This window comes from Aethalodelphis obliquidens, unplaced genomic scaffold (genome assembly GCF_003676395.1).
Source record: "Aethalodelphis obliquidens isolate GAN/ISIS:26980383/991018 unplaced genomic scaffold, ASM367639v1 scaffold3, whole genome shotgun sequence".
NCBI classification, from domain to species: Eukaryota; Metazoa; Chordata; class Mammalia; order Artiodactyla; family Delphinidae; genus Aethalodelphis; species Aethalodelphis obliquidens.
In genome coordinates, this window is record NW_020837947.1 from 56,763,159 (window position 1) to 56,785,219 (window position 22,061).

Consider the following 22,061-nt stretch of genomic DNA (forward strand, 5'->3'; position numbering starts at 1 on the left):
GCAGTGAACAAACAGAAGAGAACCTGCTGTAGTGGGCTTTCACTAGAGATGGCGAAGACAGACAATTAAAAATATAAGTCAAGGGGCTTCCCTGGTGGCGCAGTGGTTGAGAGTCCGCCTGCCGATGCAGGGGACGTGGGTTCGTGCCCCGGTCTGGGAGGATCCCACATGCCGCAGAGCAGCGGGGCCCGTGAGCCATGGCCGCTGGGCCTGCGCGTATGGAGCCTGTGCTCCGCAACGGGAGAGGCCACAGCAGTGAGAAGCCCGCGTACCGGAAAAAAAAAAAAAAAATATATATATATATATATATATATATATATATATGTATAAGTCAAGTGTTGATCACTGCTATTTTAAAATAATAATAAAGCATAATAAAGGATATATGGAGAAAGATGGAGGGTGCCATTTTGTACTATTTTTTAATGTGGTATTCTGGGACTGTCTTTCTTATGAGGTGACATTTAAGAAACAAAGGAAGGGAGTGAGCTGTGGTGTTATTCCAAACACTAAGAAGCGCTAGTGCCAGGATTCCTATAGGAACTTACTAGGTATATTCAAGAAAAACCAAGGCGGCCATTGTAAAAAAGATGAAAAGGGGTGGGTAGAAATGAGGTCAGAGAGGGGTGGGAGTGGAGATTATAGATAAAATGGGGTCAGGTCACGTAGGGAGTTTGTAAAACCATGGTAAGTCTTTTGGATTTTACTCTGAATGAGAGGGAAGCTGTAGAGCAGTGGTTCACTAATGGTTATGGTGTCTATATCTATGAGTATTTACCATATTAATGAAAATGGAAACATTCTCAAATATTTATTACTTCATTTTAAAATAACACTAATATACCCATTATTATGTAATGACTTTTCATGAAAAATAACTATTTTCCAAAACAATTAGTGAGAACTGTAATAGCATTTTACATTTTTGCAAGTATCTTTCATGTCTAGCTTAATAGAAGTCAGCTAAATTCGTTTAACACCTTTTGCAAGCAGTCTGTTACAATATGGTGTTTTAATTGAAGTATATGAAGGAAATCCAGCCTCACTGAGATATGTAGTTTAAAGAAGGAAGAGTATTTTTATAGCCTTTTCAGAAAATTGTAGATATTCTCTGATACTATACAAAACCTTGACATGTTATATTCCTTAGTTAGTTGCAATGTGGAATCTGAAACCATATCAATGAACTTTATACCTTGAAAGCTGTAAGGCTAGGCAAGAAATGATGGTGGCTGGACCAGGTTGGTATGGGTGAGACTGGTGAAAATTGGTTGGGTCCTGTATATTTTTTTAAGGAGAATCGGCTAATGGATTGGACAAGGGTTTTTAGGGAGAGCAAGGAGCCAAAGATGATTCCAAAGCTTTTCTCCAGAGCAAGTGGAAAGCTGGAGCTGCCATTTGCTGGGAGATGACTGTGAGAGGAACAGGGTGGGAGAAGCACACCTAAAGGATTGAGCTTATAAGAGATTTTGATTTTCTACATTATGGCTTTTTGGACATTTATATATAAAAAGCATTTTTTAAGATTTTCAAAAGACTGATGTTTTTAAAGGTAGAATAAATGAGTCTGTGAAGATTTGTGTATAGGCATTTGCAAAATTAAAGACTTAGACATAACCCAAGCATCTTTCAGGTTATAGAACACTGCCAAATATTACAATTACATTTACTAATTCTGTATCTGTGTAGAATATCTACATAAATATATGAAAATATATCTAGAGAGAAGATCCAGAATAGTATTGACCAAAAGATTAAGTAGCCGTCTCTGTGTAGCAGCATTTGGGATGATTTTTAATTTCTTCTTTATGCTTTTCTGAAATGTTTGAATGTTTTCAAATGAGCTGCTAACAATTTTATGATCAGGAAAAAAAACGCTTAATTTTATTATTTAAAAGAATAGGCCTGTTTCATAAAATAGAGTATGCACAAACTATCAGGAATTAGAAGGGAAATAAGGCTATAATAAACAAGTAAATTATTTTTACACCTTTTTTGTAACTAACACTTGGTTTATTTCTCTAGGAAGATGGTTTGCCACTCTTTATTAGTCACACTTTATAAACGAAGGTTAAAGTTCCTAAAGTTTTAGCTGTGGCCCTGGATACTCATTTGTGTTTCCTCTAGCTATTTTTTCCCCCTCAAACACTGACCCGTTAATGAACTCAGGGGTCGGGAAGGGTTGGAGAGATGTTGCAGAAGGAATTAAATTTTTATACTTACAGGTATACTTAATAGGTGTACATATTTATATCATATATAAAAGTTACAATGTATATCGACTCATGCATACCTTTTCACCACTCAGTTAATAATGATTCGAAGGCTATATAATAATAGAAATTAGCAGTTTCACAAGAAGTCTATTTCTAAATTTACTGTAAGGGAAAATTATTCAATCAGGTACTTTTAGCCTCTATTTCGATATTATGTACAGTTTCGTGGATATTTATATTTCTTGATTTTTTTTACTCCTTCTAAATAACATCTAAAGAGAAATAGTTTTCTCTTTAATTATAAAAGTAATACACTTCATTGTAGAAATTTGGAAAAACAATGTATTAAAATTAAAGTCATTCACAGTAATTATATCTTCACCCCCATCAATATGAGGCTCTTTTTTTGTTAATGAATTAATTTATTTTAATTCAAAAAATTTTTTTTAATTTTTCATTTTGAAATAACTTCAGACATAAAAAGTTTGTAAAAATAGTACGATGAAATTTCCATATATCTTTCACCCAGCTTCCCCTAATGTTAACATCTTGCCTCAGTACTGATCCAGTCCTGTTAAGTAATCTACAGACCTCATTCCAGTTTTGTCCATTTGGATTTTATCCCACTAATGCCTTTCTCTGTTCCAGGATCCAGTCCAGGATCCCACATTGCATTTAGTTGTCATGTCCGCTTTAGTCTCCTTGACTTTCAGGACGTTGGCACTTGTGAGGAGTATTGGCCAGGTATCTTATAGAGCTATCCATCAGTTTGGGTTTGCCTGATATCCCCTCATAATTACATTGAAGTTATATATTACTGGCAAGAATACCATAGAAGTGATGTTTTGTCCTCTCGGTGTATCATATCGGGATACTTGTGACATGGATGTGTGTTATTACTGGGGATGTTAACTTTGTACACTTGAGGTGGTGTCTGCCAGGTTTCTCCACTGTAAAATTACTTTTTTTCCTTTTGTAACTAATATGTTGTGGTGATATACTTTGAGATTATGCAGTTATCCTGTTTCTCATCATATTTTCCTACATTATTTTCATCATCCATTGGTGACTTTTGCCTGAAACAATTATTACTACTGTGATTTTCTATTTCCATCATTCCCAGAATTTCTGTTTTCCTCCATTTATTTATTTACTTCATTTATTTATTTATTTATTTATAAGTATAGGCTCACGAGTGTTTGTTTTTATTAGAGAGTGGTTTTAGAGACTAAAATCTGGGTGCTTGTAGACTCCATCACTGCCTGGATATTATTGCCTCTGGCCCCCTCAGTGGGCAAAGCTAGGAAATATAAGTATGTATACATAGACATCTATATCTATTTGTATATCTGCTTAGCTGTGTGTGTGTGTGTGTGTATGTGTGTGTGTGTGTGTGTTTGGGTATGTGGAAAACATTTGTATTCATAAAACCATGAGTTCATTCTAATACCTCTAATTCCAGTTTAACACCAAGGGTTCATTTTAGCCTTCCCCTTTTTTAAATTGTAACTCTTTTCTCCACCCGTGAGAAACTTGGCTCTCATTAATCAAAATATGTTTACTTAATTCCTCCATTCTAGCATACTCCTGATGTAGTTTTAGAATGACTAACGCTTACTCCTGCACAAAAACAAGTTTACTAACTACAGTAGTTGTGTATAGTTCTTTTTTGTCTTTGGAGGCTCAGAGTTTCTTTTTCTTTTTGCATTTACACAAATACACACTTGCTCTCTCACTTTCTTCCTTTGCACATTTTTATCATGTTATTTTATAACCTTTTTTAACTTAATAATTTACAACATTCAATATTCTTCTCAAGCATAGTTTCTAATGGCTGCACTATATTTCTTCATAAGAAGGTCATAGTTTACTTAATTAGTTCCCTGTTGTCAGACATTGTGTGTGCAGTTTTCCTTTAGTGTAAAGTATAACATTAGTTATGCTTATAAATATGGATTTGGCTTTTCAGAAGCCACCTGGAAAGAAACTTAGTTGTAAAGAGATGGCAACCAGCTTCATATCCTAAATCCTCTCATTCCTGCAGTTTCTTTGTAAGATTGTGATAAAAGTAACAAGTCAGGAAGAGGAAAGAATATTAGGGTTGCTAATGGAAAATCTGGGGGGGAAGTCGTGACTTGATAAAATTTCCCATGACTGAGTGACAGTTTTCATCATTGTACCCTATTGTTCTCATTTGATACATGGATACTGTTGGCCTAGAAAGCATTGGTTCAAGCAGTTTTCCAAGCTGCCGTCCTGCTGGCTGATTGAAAATTATACTACTGCCCTCATGGGACATCAGCATGACCTTGTGTTCTGTGTATGGGACTCGGTGCCACCAGCTCTTACTATAAATTCAGCTCTGCTGCTTAGAGCCTTAGTATAAGGCCTTAGGCAAGTCACTGAACCCCTGCTGTCTGAGTAAAAATAACACCTTACAAGAGTGGGACATTAGTTAATATTTATAAAGTAAACAATGATTTGAGGACTCGAACTAGGTCTATCTTAGTCTCCTCATTCTTAGTAATTCTCTTACTTCTTTGCTTTTTCATGGTCATTTAACTCTAAATTTTTTATTCCCTTTAATTTATAGAAATGTACCTTTTACATGAGCTACCATTTAGATTATGAAAACTCTGTATGACTACCCATGTCCTGGGGAATCTTTTACAAAAGAAAAACATAGTTGTTTTAGTACTATTCACCCTGGCTTGAGGTCAGAATGCACTGTATAGCCTGCCTTCTCTTCTTGTACCCATTTGAAATTATGTATCAAGGTCATTTATGTCATTTTGGGGTTTAAGGTGTTTTTGTCATGGTTCTTAATATTTTACTGTTACTAGCATTTCCATCTCCATCCCACCCAACAAAAATAAGAGTAAAAATTTCTGTACATATCTCAAATTTTTTAAACCTGCTTAAAATACACTAGTTTATAAATTGAGCAATTATGGAATTGATTATTCTTGCCATTAGTCTTTGAGATCCTCTTCTTGATTATGTTAACTCTAAAATATATTTGTAATATGTAGTAAATGATGTGACATATTTTGTGTGCCAGATGTACCCAAGAAAAACTTTATGTTAGCTTTTATGGGAAGATGATACATAAGAAATGCCAAAAATTAAAGTGAGTTGCCTAAATTTTTCAAATTTGATGGCAAAGTCAGAACTGATGAAAAGTGTCTGGTGTTTTGATTAGCCCCACACTGTTTTTTTAATCAAGGGACAAAGAAATTGGTTTTCAAAGAAGTCAGATAACTTAGTTAAAAGGTGATCTTTTGAGGCAGTCCATGCTGAAACCAAATGGAGATACCAGGACTTTAAATCCTGCTCTAATAGCTCTGATCTTTTCTAATAAGCGCCCTAAGTCTTTACGTTAAAATCATCTTCATTTAAGTGAAAAATAATTAAATACCAAGCCAAATAGTATAAGAGTACAGGTTTATATCTTAGCCACGCCCACTACCTCCTCTGTGGTATCTACAGCAAAACTGCCCAATAACTGGACACTTTCAGATGTTTAAGGAAGAAAGGGAAACCATGGCTCGAGGAGCTGACTCAGTGATCTGAGGACCAAAGGGCTGTGTGATTCAAAGTATAATTGTGCTGTCAGTTTGCTGGGTTAATTCTGGAAAGTTGCTTTCAGATATAGTAGAGGCCATATTTACCCTTCAGCTAATGCTATCTACCTTGCAGCCTAAGTTTAATAGATCAAAACATCTGTGTGCACAGTAATACTCTTAACGACTACAAGATACACCTCATGAAAGGAGAACACACACACACACAGAAATATGACAGTGTAGATTGATTAGAAAGATCTCTGGAAACCTATGCTTCCAAATTGAAATTGGAATTAATGTATATTAAATACCAAATTCAACCAGAATATTTGGAGAACTGCATACCATCCCTGTACTCCACACCAAAAAATTGCTATTTAATGACGGTCCATAAGGCAGGCCATCATTAACAGTGGTGCTGGTGAACATTTATTGAGGATTTTCCTTGTACCAGGCTCTGTTCTACTTGCTTCGTATTGCATAGACTCATTTGCCCTAATAATCCAAGGAAGCAGTACAATTATTATCCTTATTTTACAGACGAAGACTAAGTAACTTTCCCAAGATCATAGCAGAAAGAAGAACAGTTTTCAGCATAGGTTGGATATATAATAAAAGTTTATCTTACTGGGTTCCCTTTGCCCTGTAAAGATGGATCTAAAAATTGTACTCATGGCCTAGTCAGGATTTATTTTAAAATGTGAGAACTTCACAGGAATTTCTACATTTTTTTAGACCAAGAATTCCCACTAGAACATGAATAATATTTTTTAATTAATCCCCTCTTTTCAATGTATACTCAAGTCACCTCCCTTTAATTACTCTAGTTCCCTTTCAACAGTCTGCCTATAATTACTTTAACCAGTTTCCAAGAGGGACTTGTTAATATGACTGTTATTTATAATTGCTTTATTATATCACTCTATAGTGTCCAGTTGATATGTTTTTTGTTTCAGCTGCTTATGATCCTTCTCGAGGTTTTTATATCATGCTAGGTAACGCAGTGAATTAGCCATTTACTTCCTCAGAGTCTCCCCTAAAACTACAATAATTGGAAATAATGGGGGGGAAGATCAGATCGCTGATACAACCACAGGAAGAAAAAGGAATGCCGTAATAATTATAAGATACTCCTAATAATAAGTAGTAATGCACACTATAATGACTGTGCTTAGGTTTACTATTACAACACACATACACACATTTTATGTTCCTCTTTCATTCTTCACCGTTTGCCTTCTCTGGTTAGGTTAGGTTCTGGGCTTCTTTCACTGGGTAACCACCACCACCACCACTAGCGGGGCTCCCCTGGAGGCAGCTTTTGTCCATCCCCCTAGTCCTTTTTGAAAAACTTCAAACGTCTAGTAACAATAGGCAATTTCAGAGATTCCCTGTCCCAAGATACAGAACTACCAATTCCCCCAAAAGATAACAGACATCTCCTCTTTACTATTGAGGGAATGTGAAGTTCTGTATTCTGTATACCAAGGCACATGTTTATATAGATTGAATTCATGTTCCATTGCACTAATGGAAGTAGGCAAAAGGTAAACCAGGAGACTGGCTTTGAAAATAATTTAGGTGATTCAGTGCCTGAAAGGAAGACCTTTAAGGAGCTATGTTCTGGTGGGTAAGTTTCCATTGTTTCATAAATTCTTGCATCTGACTTTAATATAGGAGCTGTCATTTTACATCATTTTCTTTAAGGCCCAAGTTTTTTTGAACAACTAAGTTTCCAGCCTTTCTTCTCTTTCACACAAGATAGTATGTAACTCATATACCACTCAAATTAATGTTATCATGTTCCAATAGGATTTATCAATTGTCACAAAAGGTGCTTGTCAAAAAATAACTTTAATAAGCTGCATAAATAGAGAAAGGGGGGAAATGTACGAACTGGCATGCTTTCCTCTGTTCAGAAAACCCTCGTAAATTTGCAAAACCGAATCCCTAAAAGTTTATTGGTAGGGTTGTTGTTTAGCCCAAACTTCAAAACAATAATTTGACCTCTTTATCTCTCTTAACAGTTTCTGATAAACTTAAAGTGTATTACATTTCAGATAACTAGTATCATATATTTTCTATAACCCACAGCTATTCTGAAAACACATGTGTCTTCAAACTATTTTTTTAAGTATTTTAATCAATAAACTTAAGATATGAATGTATGCATACATTAGAGTCTGAGAATAGAAAAGAATAGGATAAGGGAAGCAAAAGATACAATGATATGAATATTTTTTATTGATCTGGTTATTTTAACTGAGAGATACTTTGACTATAGCTGGGTCTATATTTCTATTAACAAATGATCCCCATTTTTAGTAGATTAAAAAGCTAGAAATATTTGATGATACCAGGAGATAGAACTGCCATGGAGCAAGGCTAACATAACCTTTGAGGAGTATTTACCTATGGATGCACTAAGCACAGGCTCAGTGGGCTATAAATTAAATGTATTGAAGAATGTCAGTGTCAATTAAATGAACAAGTTCTAGAATCATAGAGTCAAATACAGTTAGCAGTGAAAATAGTCCAGGTGGTGCCGAGCTTATCAAAAGAAGTACTTGGTCAAATCCTTAATCCGATACTTGTAAGAAATGTTTTGATGTAGCAATGGTAGATAAAATCTCCTGTATATTCTTAGTAGAATCCTTTCACATTTTTTAAATGCTTATAATTATTATGATTAGATCAAATGAAAAGCTTATCTTTAAGTGGACAGTAGAGCACAATAGGCTTCAGAAAGCTTCTTCAAATCATTTTGAGAAAAAGATGGAAGGGTGATAAATAAATAATTTTTAGACTTCCAAAATTGGATTATACATAATTAGTAATCTACAAAGAGTTCATTTCTGCAACTGAAGTCGTTAAAGGATCCTAAGATGAAAATTACACTATTAAGTTTTAAATATATCTTTTATATTTTTATGGGTATGTTTCAAGGAATATTAATACTATGAGCATACATTTGGAGGATTCTGATTCATATTCAAAATATGCTGGAACCTCATCAATAACTATTTATAGTGTCACTGACTGTTAAGGTGACTTGGGCATAATTCTTGGCACATAATAGTTCTCAATATATCATGGGTGAATGGAATGAATAAATATTTCACTTTTTCCTTTCTAGTTCTTTCTTAAGAGAGGATTGAAAAGGGAGATTTACTGTGTGTGGATTCTCACAATGTTTTTAAAATTATCTGCCAAATCTGAATTGTCTACTAACAAATGTAGTCTGTTTGTTGTAAACATTCATGTGACCTTATCAAATTCATAGAGACAGGGAAGTCTAATTCAGGCTGCTTTCCTAGCAAGACTGCCAGGAGCTCATATCTTGCCATAGAAGCCTAGTGAGGTTTCATTAATGGATATGTATTTCAAAACAAATAATTTTAAATGAACTTAATCCTGAGTGATTATTCTTCCAGATGCAAAGATCTGCACTGTGGTGCAGAATCATCATCCAGCTAGTGCTTATTTTATCCTGTATCAAAGTTACATTTTAATTCCACAATAGAACACCCAAAACACCTAAAACAAAGCACCATTCCCCACTACAGACGCAACACAGAGCTAATGCATTTAGCATTTCCAAAACTAACACAAATGTGTGGATTTTGAGGTGTAAAACACCTTCACTTACTCGTGTGGATTTACAGGTGATCTCCCTTCAAGGACTATAATATAATTTGGAAGGCTATTTCCCCCTGGATGACTCTACCTGTAAGCCTTTGAGTGACAATTTGGTGCTGGTTTATTGATGATATGATGCTATTATGAAGGATCCTTCTACCTCCAGCTCTTCTCCTCATACCCACATAACAACCCTTTTCCCGTTTGGGGCTGTAGGAAATGAGTAATGCTTAACCCATTTGTGTGATCAATTCACTTAAGCAGCTACTGTGAAATGTTAATCACAACTTTAATTTGTACTGCATTAGCATTTTGATTAACTTGTAGGCTTGCTAGCACACTTGAAGCGCTTTTACTCATAGTTACAGCTCGGAAATGACTTTTTGATTAATTAAGTTTGTTAGACAGCAGCTGAGCTTCCTGAATGCTAACCTTCTGGGGGTAAAAGTTCAGGAGAAAGTTACTGTGAACAACTGTTGCTATTGAAAAAGATTCTTGTAAATGTACTTATAGCATTTTAATTATTGACAAAATATTGTATCATTACTTGCAGCTGACCTGAACCTTTAAAGGAGTGTGCCTTTCTGTCAGGAAAGCTTTTCTTCAGGTTTTCCCATCATTGTAAAACTTCCGGGAGCTCTTGAACTAAATAGTGCAGTTTCTAGCAGATGTCTAACAACTAATGTTTTAACAGGCTGCCTAGGATGAATTTCCATAGTTTCTTTTTCAGGTAAACTTTGTATTTTAGAATAGTTTTAGACTTACAGAAAAGTTACAAAGATAGTACAGAGATTTCCTGTATATCCCACACTCAGTTTTCCTCTGTAATTAACATCTCACATCAATATGGTACATTTGTCACAATTAATGAATCTTTATTGATATATTATGATTAAAGTCCATACTTATTCAGAATTCTTTAGTTTACTTAACGTCCTTTTTCTAGTCTAGGATTCCATTCAGGACACCACGTTACATTTAGTTGTCATGTCTCCTTAGGCTCCTCTTGGCTGTGAGTTTCTCACACTTTCATTGTTTTTGATGATCTTTCCATAGTATTTTGCACTTTCATGATGTTCCATAAGTAACAACTTGGTTTCTATAAATTAATGAAATTTTTTTTCTCATTCTGGACTAAATAAGTCTTTCTCTTCAACTCTGACCATGTATTATGTTTATGTCATTTCATTTGAACAAATGTAGCAACATTTTCTAGCCATTTCAACCTTCCTCATGACCTTATTTTCATGTGGTTTTTGCAGTCCCTACACTATCACTAGATACGTTAGGATGACTATCAGGAGATGTGAGGAAAAGGAGAAAGTTTCCTTGAAGAGGAGAAAGGCTAAAGGGAGGAAGAAGAGAGAATGCAGGTCATCAAGATGCTGAGAGGGAGCAGAGAGGTGGGAGCATCTCTGACTGCTCCATATGCTCACCCTACAGCCACAGCTGGAAGAGACTGAGGACTAAATTCACAGACTTTGCGAACTGAAGTTTAGAAAGTTTTTAACAATGGATCTTAAAGCTACATCTCATTATGCATCTGTTAACATGCCTCCTGATGCACATTGAAAATGATAGTTTTTCTTTTAGTGACCTAAGTCAGTGTTGCTATTTCCTTGCAGTGAAGTTGACTTAATTCAGTCACAGTAACTTGGATTCTTTAAACCCAGAATTCACTTATGTTTCAAAAGATATTTAATGCCTGCATATCAAATATTAAGATGTAGTTTTATAACCAAGTGGTGGATTAAAATTTATTTTGAAATTTTAGGTTTTCAAAAATCCTGTTGACAAAATTTGTTCAGAGACAATAATCAGTTAAATGCATAATGCTTTTGTCTGGAGTCTGCATTTTTCTGTTAGGTAGGGAAAAAAAGGATAGATGTAAACCACTTTAAATCCTCCTTGAAATAAGACAGGGTATATGTAAATCATTCAGAGGTTGTAGACTGTAGTGTGATGAGCACAGAAAATGAAATTAGAAAACCAAAATCAAGTCTTAACTTACCACTTTTCACCATTGCGATTACAGTCACTGGACTTATGTGAGTTTCAGTTTTCCCATCTGTGAAAAGGAGACAGTACTAATGTCTGCCATACTTGGTATTAAGAGCTATTTACAAAAGTATTTTATAGTCTGCACACTACTGTGCAAATATTTTCATCACACTACATGTGCATACTGTCTGTACAGTTTGTGTATATTTCACTGCTACTTTTCACAATAATTGAATGAAATGTATTTGATACAAAACACAGATATATTGTCAAGCTTGCATTTTTAAGTATAATCTACAGTAGCAGAAAACAAAGGAAAATATCTGTAGATTTGGATAAATCTATCCTTTGCAGAAATAGTTAACATCACTATGAAATGTGGTTGAATTTAAATGCCAAGACCCAGCTTGATATGCTTAGGGAATTCTTGAAGTTGATTCACAGTAAGTATTGAGGACATGAGGTGTATTCAAGTCAAAAAGCATGCTGTTGGTTTCAGGACCCTTACAGCCTAAAAAGTTCTCTTCCAGAGAGTGTCCATTCTCTGAACTCTAGTTCATTTTGATTGTGGGGATGAGGGGCAGGTTGTTTCTGGTGGGGGTAGTGGTGGTGGTTTGACCTTTGCACAAAGCCGGGTTCTTGAGTTTGCCCTGTGAGTTCCACATGAGGATGAGGTCTGGGCTGTGTAGAGTATGTGTACCTCTCTTTGTTTTTGCCTCTCTCTCTCTCCTCACCCATCTCGTCTCTCCTTTCTTTCTCTCTCCCTCCCTCTGTTGCTCTCAGTCAGACATAGGCAGACGCAAACACCACCTCATTTCTACATTCCCTGTGAAACTCCTGAGCTGACTCATTCTTCCTGTTTTGCCAATAATCAAAGTCTACCTCCTCAGAGCTCTCCAGTCTTTCTTCTCAGATTCCTCCTTCTTTTGCCCGTGTATATTTTACTTTGTGTCTGTAAGATTCCTTTTTCATCTGTGTTCTTAAGTCTGAATCTCTTTCCCCACCTTCCTCAAACCCCAGTTCACAGCCTTCAGCTCCATTCCAGCTCCTGCGGTCACCAGAGTGGCTTCAGCAGATGACCTTTTCAACACTGTAATCGCATGCATCCCAAACTCCTCTGCTCTAATCATTACTATATCCACACCACTTTTGCCATCACCTCCATGGTATCACCCTCTGACTCTCCTCTCTCACCTCACTTCTTTACCTGTCAGCTTGACTGAACGTTTCTGTTACTCATCAGCCGGGCATCTCTCCTCCCCTCCCTGATCCCTCGGTCCAGTCCTCAGTCCCCTGTGTCTTCACTTGTCACTGGCCCTAGAGTTGTCCATTTCAACAGTGATGTCACCAGTAACCTAAAATCTCAACATCCGAATTCTCTGCTTTCACACCCAAATTAATCCTACTCGTTATTGTCGGAAACAATCACAAAACATTTCTACTTATTTCTACAATTTCTACTTGTTTCTAATAATTTCTATAATTATTATTTCAAAGTCATGCTGTTGAGACTCAACACTGCTCTGGTTTTTATTCACATCACTAATTCCCCCAGTACTTACTCCAGACCTTTTCATGCTCCTTTACAGTGCTTTTTCCCAGGAGGAGGCATCACCTCCAACTCGAAGAGGTGACTGAGACCCTGTGATAGGAGTGCTATCAATTTCCATTCTCTTCCTTCAGAGCTTCCCTCTCTCCAGTGAATTTGTGTGGGGTCTCAGTGACCTGCTGAAGCCTCTCTTCTCTGTGAGGCCCTTGCTCACACGCCCCAGCAGTGGAACCCTCTTCTGATCCCAAGAGGGTCTTTTGTCTCTTCATCTTATTCTGTGCCTACTGTAGACTGCCTTCTCTTTTGACTTAGGCTTTTCTGCCCCTAACTCCAAGGGTGTTACAGTCCATCTGGAAAGATAGAAAGTGAGCTTTATAAAAACAAGCAACACTATAGTGTGAGTATATTGGCATTTTATTGATGAAAGAGTAAAGCTTACAGAAGATAGACACAAGCCTAATCAAACTCCTTGGTTTTTAAATTTTTTTAGATGAGAAAAACAAATACCATTAAGTCATTTGCCTCAGGTCTTACGGTTAATTTAAAGGCACAAGCCTCTAACCTCTGAGGCCAAGCCTCTTTCTAGTATACCACACCATCTTCAAACCAGTATCAAGTGTTCATGAATTATACATCTGTTTATGCTTCATCCAAACTTATTGTTTGCTTTAAACATTGTGTTGTCGGGAAACCTTCTCAAAGTCTCATTTTATCTCGTAGCACATTCATCAAGGAATCTTCTGTTCTAATCTAGGGCCCAATGGAATTCCACACACTTTCCTCTCATCCTGAACTTTATAGGCAGCGTCCTATTCTGGTTAAAAGCAAGCACTTTGGAGTCAAGCTCCCCAGAATTTGAATCCCAGCTGTACCAATTAACCAGAGCTATGCAGCTTTAGGTATATTTCTTTGTGGCTCTCTGAGCCACAATGTCTTCATCTGTACAATGGGTTTTCATTCAGTAACTTTCATAAGATGGTTATCAGCATATCCGACAAATAGTACATGCTTAACAAAGGACCACTGTAAGCAGTTATTTCAGTAGTGCCCTTAAGAGTCCCTTACATGCTCTTACCCCTTTGGTCTTTCCTGCGTTTCCTCATCTTATCTCCAGGTACCTGCCGCTCTGCTATCCTCACCTCTGCCCCAAAAGTGCTCATTTTAACTATTCTGGCTGCCCGCTTTGTGCCCAGGATATCTGAGTCCACATCCCTAGCCCATACTCTCTCTCCAGAGCTCATTTATACCTGGGCTTCTCACCTGGCTTCATAGTGGCACCTCGGTTAAAATGCATTCAAAACCACACTCATTGCCTGCTTTCCTATAAATAAATGACAACCCCACAGTTTCTGTTTATTATGGTAAGGTTTTATTTGTGGTGTAACTTCATAAATCAGTGCAATGCTAGGAATCATATTTCCACTCTCACAGCTGGATGACAAAGAATTCTGAGTCAGCAATCAATTGAAGTTGATTTTAACTTAGTAGGAGAAAGTCTCGTGCGTGGAGTCAGCCTCCACCTATTTGTTCCCATAGACTTAGAATCATCCTAGCTTTGTCTGATAGGTAGCATGCCCAGTAGAAGATGGTTAAGAGGTAAAGGGGGATTCAACATTTGCCTAACGTTAATACTAAGGTGGAAGAATGTGCAGAGTTTTTTCTCCTCGGTGTACTAAAGCAACCTTTTGTTGTTTGAGTATTAAATCTCTGTAAGGAACTTTGAGGTGTCTTGGGAAACTGAGCCATGATCTCCAGCTGTTACCAAAGCCAGCCCCATTCTAAGGAGGAGCATATACCTATTAGTCCTTTTTTTTTAATACAATTTTTAAAGGTTACACTGCATTTACAGTTATTACAAAATATTGTCTGTATTGCCCGTGTTGTACAATATATCCTGGTAGCCTGTCTCACACCCAGTAGTTTGTACCTCCCACTCTCCCACCCCTGTATTGCCCGCCCACTGGTAACCACTAGTTTGTTCTCTATATGGGTGAGTCTGCTTCCTTTTGGTTATATTCACTAGATTGTTATATTTTTTAGATTCCACATATAAGTGATATCATACAGTATTTGTCTTTCTCTGACTTATTTTCATTAGCATAATGCCCTCCAAGTGTATCCATCTCACTGCAAATGGCAAAATTTCATCTTTTTGTGGCTGAGTAGTATTCCATTGTGTATATATACACCACATCTTCCTTATCTGTTCATCTATCGATGGACACTTAGGTCACTTCTGTATCTTGGCAGTTGTAAATAATGCTGCTCTGAACATTGGGGTGTATGTATCTTCCGAATTAGTGTTTTCATTTTCTTTGGATATATACCCAGGAGTGGGATGGCAGGATCATATATTAGTTCTATTTTCAGTTTTTTGAGGAACCTACATACTGTTTTCCACAGGGGCTGCACCGATTTACATTCTCACCGACAGTGCACAAGGGTTCCCTTTTCTCCACATTCTCGCCAACATCTATTTGTGGTCTTTTTGATGATAGCCATTTTGACAGGTGTGAGGTGATACCTCACTGTGGTTTTGATTTGCATTTCCCTGATGATTAGAGATGTCGAGCAGCCTCTCCTGTGCCGCTTGGCCCTCTGCATTTCCTTTTTGGAAAAATATCCATTCAGTTCTTCTGACCATTTTTTAATTGGTTGTTTCTTTTTTTGATGATGAGTTGTATGAGCTGTTTCTGTATGTTGGATATTAACCCCTTATTGGTCACATCATTTCCAAATATCTCCTCCCATTCAGTAGCTTGTCTTTTCGTTTTGTCAGTGGTTTCCTTTGCTGTGCAAAAGCTTTTAAGTTTAATTAGCTCCCGTTTGCTTATTTTTGCTTGTATTTCCTTTAGGAGGTGGATCCAAAAAAATATTGCTGCAATTTATGTCAAAGTGTTCTGCCAGTGTTTTTTTTCTAGGAGTTTTATAGTATCCGGTCTTACATTTAGGTCTTTAATACATTTTGAGTTTATTTTTGTATATGGTGTTAGAGAATGTTCAAATTTCATTCTTTTACATGTAGCTGTCCAGTTTTCCCAGCACCACTTATTGAAGAGACTGCCTTTTCTCCATTGTATATTCTTCCCCCCCTTTGTCGTAGATAAATTGACCATAAATTCGTGGGTTTATTTCTGGGTTCTCTATCCTATTCCATTGATCTATGTGTCTGTTTTTGTGCCAGTACCATACTGTCCCACCTGTTAGTTCTCATCTACCAGGAAGACTGCTGTAAAAGATAGTGAGACATAGGTGTCCTTTTCCTAGGCTCAGTCATGCAGAGGTATGTCAGGGTGACCTGCCAGACCCTCAAACCCATTTACCTGGACCATCCCTTAGCCTTAGTCCCTTCAGGTACCTACCTGCATGGTGACATGGACTTGTCCACTCAAACTGAGAACGAGGCCCATGTCCTCCAGTTTGGCCTGGGCTGCAGGGTCTGTCTTTGGCCTTATGTGTCCCCTGACTTTCTTGCAGTTGCTTACCTCTGCTGATGAACAGTTCTGCCCATTCCATGCATTTGCTCCCCACCTTACATGCCCTGCTCCTCGAATCCCTGTACTACTCAGTGTGGAAATTAACCCCCAAAGGTCCAAAGGAAGTCCCTCTGAGAAAGAATGAGTTGTTTTAGGGTGTTCTTTTCATCTCATCATAGAGGAACGTTAAAACAGGTACCTGTTTACTGAGATCTAATATTGAGGCCTAACAGATCTATACTGTTCCAGGCAGTATAGTAGATATCTTACATCATACATCATCTCATTTTACGCTCATCACACCCCTATATGGACATATAACACCCTTCTATCAGTGAGCAATCTAGCGGTCATAGGGTTAAGTGATTTCCCAAAATTTACGCATAGTAAGTGGGACAAAATCAGGGTTGACACCTATGTTTGACATCAAAGCTTGTAATGTTTTCCTGCGCTGTGCTGCCTTTGGCAGGTGTGCAGTAACTTAGGTAGAATGTTTGTTATAATTATTGTAATTGGATGTTTACCAATATTCTTTAATAAATTGAATATTTCTTGAGTGCTCTGTGCTAGGGCTACAGTTCCAAAGACTACTTCCAGAACCTTGCCATCAAGGAGTCTATATTTAATGGGCACATGTATAAACAAAGATTCACAATAGGATAGTGGTGGCCTGTGTCAAGATTAGCAGATGCGTAGGAAAAGAAGTGCCTACAGTCCATCAAGTAGCCTTCACAGGAAGAAGTAACATTTGAGCTCAACTTGAAGGATGCATAGGAATTTCCCAGGTAGACATGGTAGAGGGAGCAGGATTTATAAAAAGAGAACCTGCAGAGAAGCGTTAACTTTTGTCCTCTACACGGCGTGGAGCTATTGAAGAAATTTAAGCAGAGGAATGACGTGATCAGTTTTGCCTCTGTAAAAATGTACTGTGGTAACAATATAAAATATGGATTGAAGAAAAATTAGATGAGAATGAGGATAAAGGGATATTTATAATATTGCAGGTGAGAGTTGATGAGGGTCTGTGCTACGGCAGTGGCAGGAGGGAGCAGAGAAAACAGGACCCACAAGGGAGTGGTTGGACACAGCCGTGTGGCAGCATTTTGTCCAGCACATTTGGGTCGTCACAACCTTGTCTCATCCTGGATTCTTGGTCTCCCTACCTGCCTTTTCTTGAAATTAAAACAAGATAAATAAATAATAGTTTTCAATTCATAATACAGCCTTTTCATTTACTTCATGTAAGCAATCACTTTGCATGATTTTTTACGTTTCACATCTGGATCATACAAAGAAAGATTGTGGGGAACTCTCATAAATTTTATGAAATCTTTCAACTTCATCATGAAAACTTCAAAGTTAAAAACATATGGTCCGTCCATCCAGCTCTTCTAGTATGTGAGCTTGTGGTCTGGAATTTATTTCCAGTCAAGTTGTAATGTAAAAATCACAAGTAAAATCACCATAGTTACTCCACATTACAACTTCTGACATCATCATGATACTGCATTACTCATGAGGTATAATTACTCAGTTCTCTTCCCTTACGGAGTTCGCGAGTTGTGACTTGTGAGCTAATACTTTTATTTTCGTCTGAGTAGTGTTCCTCATGACCAGCTTGTCTCATATACTTCAAAGACAAAGTGTTTAAATCAGTTGTGCAGAGAAATAGGAAGAACAGAAGTGGGCTTTCCCTAGATTTGTAAACATATACCTTTGTACATGTAAACACTTTCATATGCACACATACACGTATACATACATATAAGTATACCTATTATACCAGCCATTAGGCTTTACGATGTACAATTAGTAGGCTCATGGGTGCTAAAGACCAATTTGACCATTCCGTCACGCTCACCATGGCATCCAGAGACGTGGATCCATCTCCCTGTAATGTGTGTAAAAAGACCACAGATTGGTTTAGCCAGATGTTTTTTAAACTATTTTACTTTTCGTAAATTAGAGAACTCTAAGTAGGAAATTCAAAACTTAGAAGGAAAATATGTCTGATTCACTAGTACTAAGTAGTATGGCAAATCAATTTTACTAACATAATAGACCTTTAAGAACCATTTCTAAAAATGTACTAATAGATTTTGTACAACATTTTATGAATATTTTACCATCAGTGAAACAGTAAAGTATCATTTTAGGCATTTACGAAGTACATCTGATTTCTCTTACCCTCATCTCTTCATTTCCCAAAACGAGAGAGTACACTCCTAAAACTGTATAACGTAGCTGCCTCAGATCATGATATTAACTTATGTGTCTTTAAGTCAGCATTCACCAGAATCTAATTTAATTGAACTAGCTTTGCCTGTGTAAACTTCTCCATTGTTTAAATAAGATTTCACTGTTTAGTTTTGCCTTAAGCAAATGCAGCCGTTTGTTTGTCCATAAAACATTGGATTAAATGTATAGACTAATATGAATAGCTTCTCATCCTTCCACGTGTACCACTGGTCCTTCCCGCTTTTAGTGTGTGGTACAGAATTTTCATTGAAAACCAGGGCTCTGCCTTTAGCCTGCTGTCTGGGGAAAATTCATTTTTGGCAAGAAGACTTCCTATCACCTTGCCATTATTGCTTTTAAATTTGGAAAAGACTACCTGAGATTTATGCTTTAAACGCGGCAACTAGTGCTCTTGATACAGTGGATTATAGAGGTACTTGCTCTCGAGGTACACTGAGTTTTTCTCTTTGTTTTATTACTAGGTGCCAATATTATCTGCTTATCTTTGCTGACCTAAAAAAGTTAAATATTTGGTGCTTTGTACAAAGTAATGTTCAAAAAATGCTGTGAGAGGTTCAGTGTGTTCCCTCCAATCCAACTGTAGTTTACTTTTTGGTTTCTATTTTAATTAATAGTAATTTAGAGGTATAATGCTTGGGGTGGTTTTTTTTGTTTTTTTGTTAAGGCTATCATCATCAGACCCCCCACTGAGGGGGCAGGTGCCATGATATAACATGCGTTCTCCCTGTTCAGGCAATGCTGGACGTGGCTGCACACCAGGGCTGGCTGGTGACTGTCCTGAACATCACCAACCTGGTGCAGATGGTGATCCAGGGGCGGTGGTTGAAAGACTCTTCTCTTCTTACGATACCACACATAGAAAACCACCATCTTCACATTTTCAGGTAAGTATTTTAATTTTCGATGTAATAGGATTTTATTATTTCAAAAAATTATTTCCTTTACATGTATGGTCACTTGAATTTCATGTGGTGCCTAGAATACTGATTCTTTACAGTGAAAATGCCCATGTTTCCCAGAGGGAGACATGGCCTAGCGACATAGCGTTCCCACTTGGAATTTGGCCACTGGTCCCAAGCTGAACCACAGTTCATTTTAACCTTCTATTAAGTTGTTTTCCATTTGCAACATCGAATACATTTTCATTTTAACTGTGTTTATTCCTTTACAATATCAGCCTTCATTTTTAAAGATGTTATTAAAGTGCTTTGTGACCTAGAGCAAAATAAATTACCAGTTTCTTTTATTGCAGAATAGATTTGAGGGATCAGAAATCTGTTGTCAAAAGTAAACCGTGCATCTGCAAAATGTCCAGAACTGAGCAGTTATATATACTAGCAGCTCAAGACATAACCTGCGTTTAAAAGAGGAGTTTATATTCCTGATAAAATTTTTCAATTCTTAGGTCCTATGTACATGGCTACATATATTTTAGCAAAGGAAACAACAATACATATTACAGGCAAGGTGGGCAGTGTTCAAATGAAAATGTTTCTTTCACACCAGTTGAGAGATAGTTTGCAGCCAAAATATTGGTTCACAGTCATGTAAACAAGCAAAACTGTCTGGCTGTGCTTGCCATCATGCACCCTCTCCCTCTCATCAGCTGGACAAGGAGTGGCAGCCCTTTGAGGCATCTGGAGACATACGCCAAGCAGAACCTCAGGCACACGTGGGGGGTCTCCTCAGGGAAGGCCCTCCATTTGACTGAAGTATACTGGATTCCAGGGCAGGTGTTTCCATGGTGCTTGAGTCCCCACCACAGGATGTCCCTGGTAACTAAAAGGCACATTCAGAGGGGGTGGGGGGCACACCAGCAGCAGGTGGCCTGGGGGGAAGAGCAGATACCTCATGTGTCTGCAGCTCAGTTTCAGGAACCCTTCCGATATGGTACTAAAACTTACGGGAGTTGGATTTCAGCAGAAAAGGAGACACGTGAAGGTACTAACCCGACAGCACATGGGTCTGTTAGGGAAGCTGGTTGGGGCCTAGGAGATTTGATCCAATTCTTTACTGTTACCCAGAAAAGTGCTGTATTTGTCTAATTTCAGTGATATTGTTCATCTTGCTATATAAACAGGAAATAGATTTAGGTAGATTCCATTCCTGGTGATCCAGCACTATTTATGCTATAGATCTCAAACATTCCCAAAATGCACTTTTAATTGTATGATCTCAGCAACTTACAATGAAAACTTTATTCAAGTACTTATATTAGAGACATTTGCCTGCATCCATTAAAAACATGTCAGGGGGCTTCCCTGGTGATGCAGTGGTTGAGAGTCCGCCTTCCGATGCAGGGGACACGGGTTCGTGCCCGGGTCCGGCAAGATCCCACATGCCGTGGAGCAGCTGGGCCCGTGAGCCATGGCCGCTGAGCCTGCGCGTCCGGAGCCTGTGCTCCGCAAAGGGAGAGGCCACAACATTGAGAGGCCCGCGTACCGCAAAAAAAAAAAAAACATGTCAGGGCTCTGCCAGTTCCATACTTTATCCACATGGAAGCATTATCACACTTTAGTGCCTTCCTATAGAAATCACCGTCTGTCAACCCTAATTATCTACTGAGCTCACATATGATTTACACATTTTATGTCGTGATAGCCAAACTGCCTTGGATTGATGAGAATGCTGTCTCACTGAAGCTTAACAACAGTGGCCTTGGCATGGACATATATACACTACCAAATGTAAAATAGCTAGCTAGTGGGAAGCAGCCGCATAGCACAGGGAGATCAGCTCGGTGCTTTGTGACCACCTAGAGAGGTGGGATAGGGAGGGTGGAAGGGAGACGCAAGAGGGAGGAGATATGGGGATGTAGGTATACATATAGCTGATTCACTTTGTTATACAGCAGAAACTAACACACCATTGTAAAGCAATTATACTCCAATAAAGATGTTAAACAAATTAAAAAGCTTTGTAGTAACTTTAATTTCTAAACTGTTCTAATCATATAAATCATCATTGTCAGAAAATCTCATTTGTGCTATGAAAGAATCATTTGGTTGGTGTCATTCTTTCTCAGGAAATGGAGCCCAGGTATAAAGGGTCCACGTGCCGGGCACGCTGGCTCCATCGAGTGCCTCCCTGAACTGATCCACGCCTGTGGAGGGAAGGAGCATGGATTCTGCTCCATGATAGAAAAAGAGCTACCAGCCCCAAAAATGAAGCAGGTAAGGCCAGCACTTCCATGTGTCGATGCTCCCTCACTCTGGGAAGTTGTACCAAGAGTTTTCTAACTTAGAGTGCTGCTTTCAGAGTCAGGCTCTCCTGAGTTTAAGTTCCACCCGCCATTTACTAACCCTGATTATGAACGTGAAAACATTATACCCGTCTCATGAAGTTTTGGGTAAGA

At 37.9% G+C, this 22,061-nt stretch overlaps 1 protein-coding gene across 2 annotated transcripts in view; it reads left to right on the top strand.

Moving 5' to 3' along the window:
* Nucleotides 1-22,061, top strand: part of ASCC3 (activating signal cointegrator 1 complex subunit 3) — a 334,732-nt gene that overhangs the window by 305,214 nt on the left and 7,457 nt on the right. For both annotated transcript variants that reach the window (XM_027089725.1, XM_027089740.1), the window contains 2 exons: nucleotides 19,439-19,590; nucleotides 21,732-21,879. In XM_027089725.1, the coding sequence (XP_026945526.1) occupies nucleotides 19,439-19,590; nucleotides 21,732-21,879 (300 nt within the window). The remainder of the gene's footprint in view (nucleotides 1-19,438; nucleotides 19,591-21,731; nucleotides 21,880-22,061) is intronic.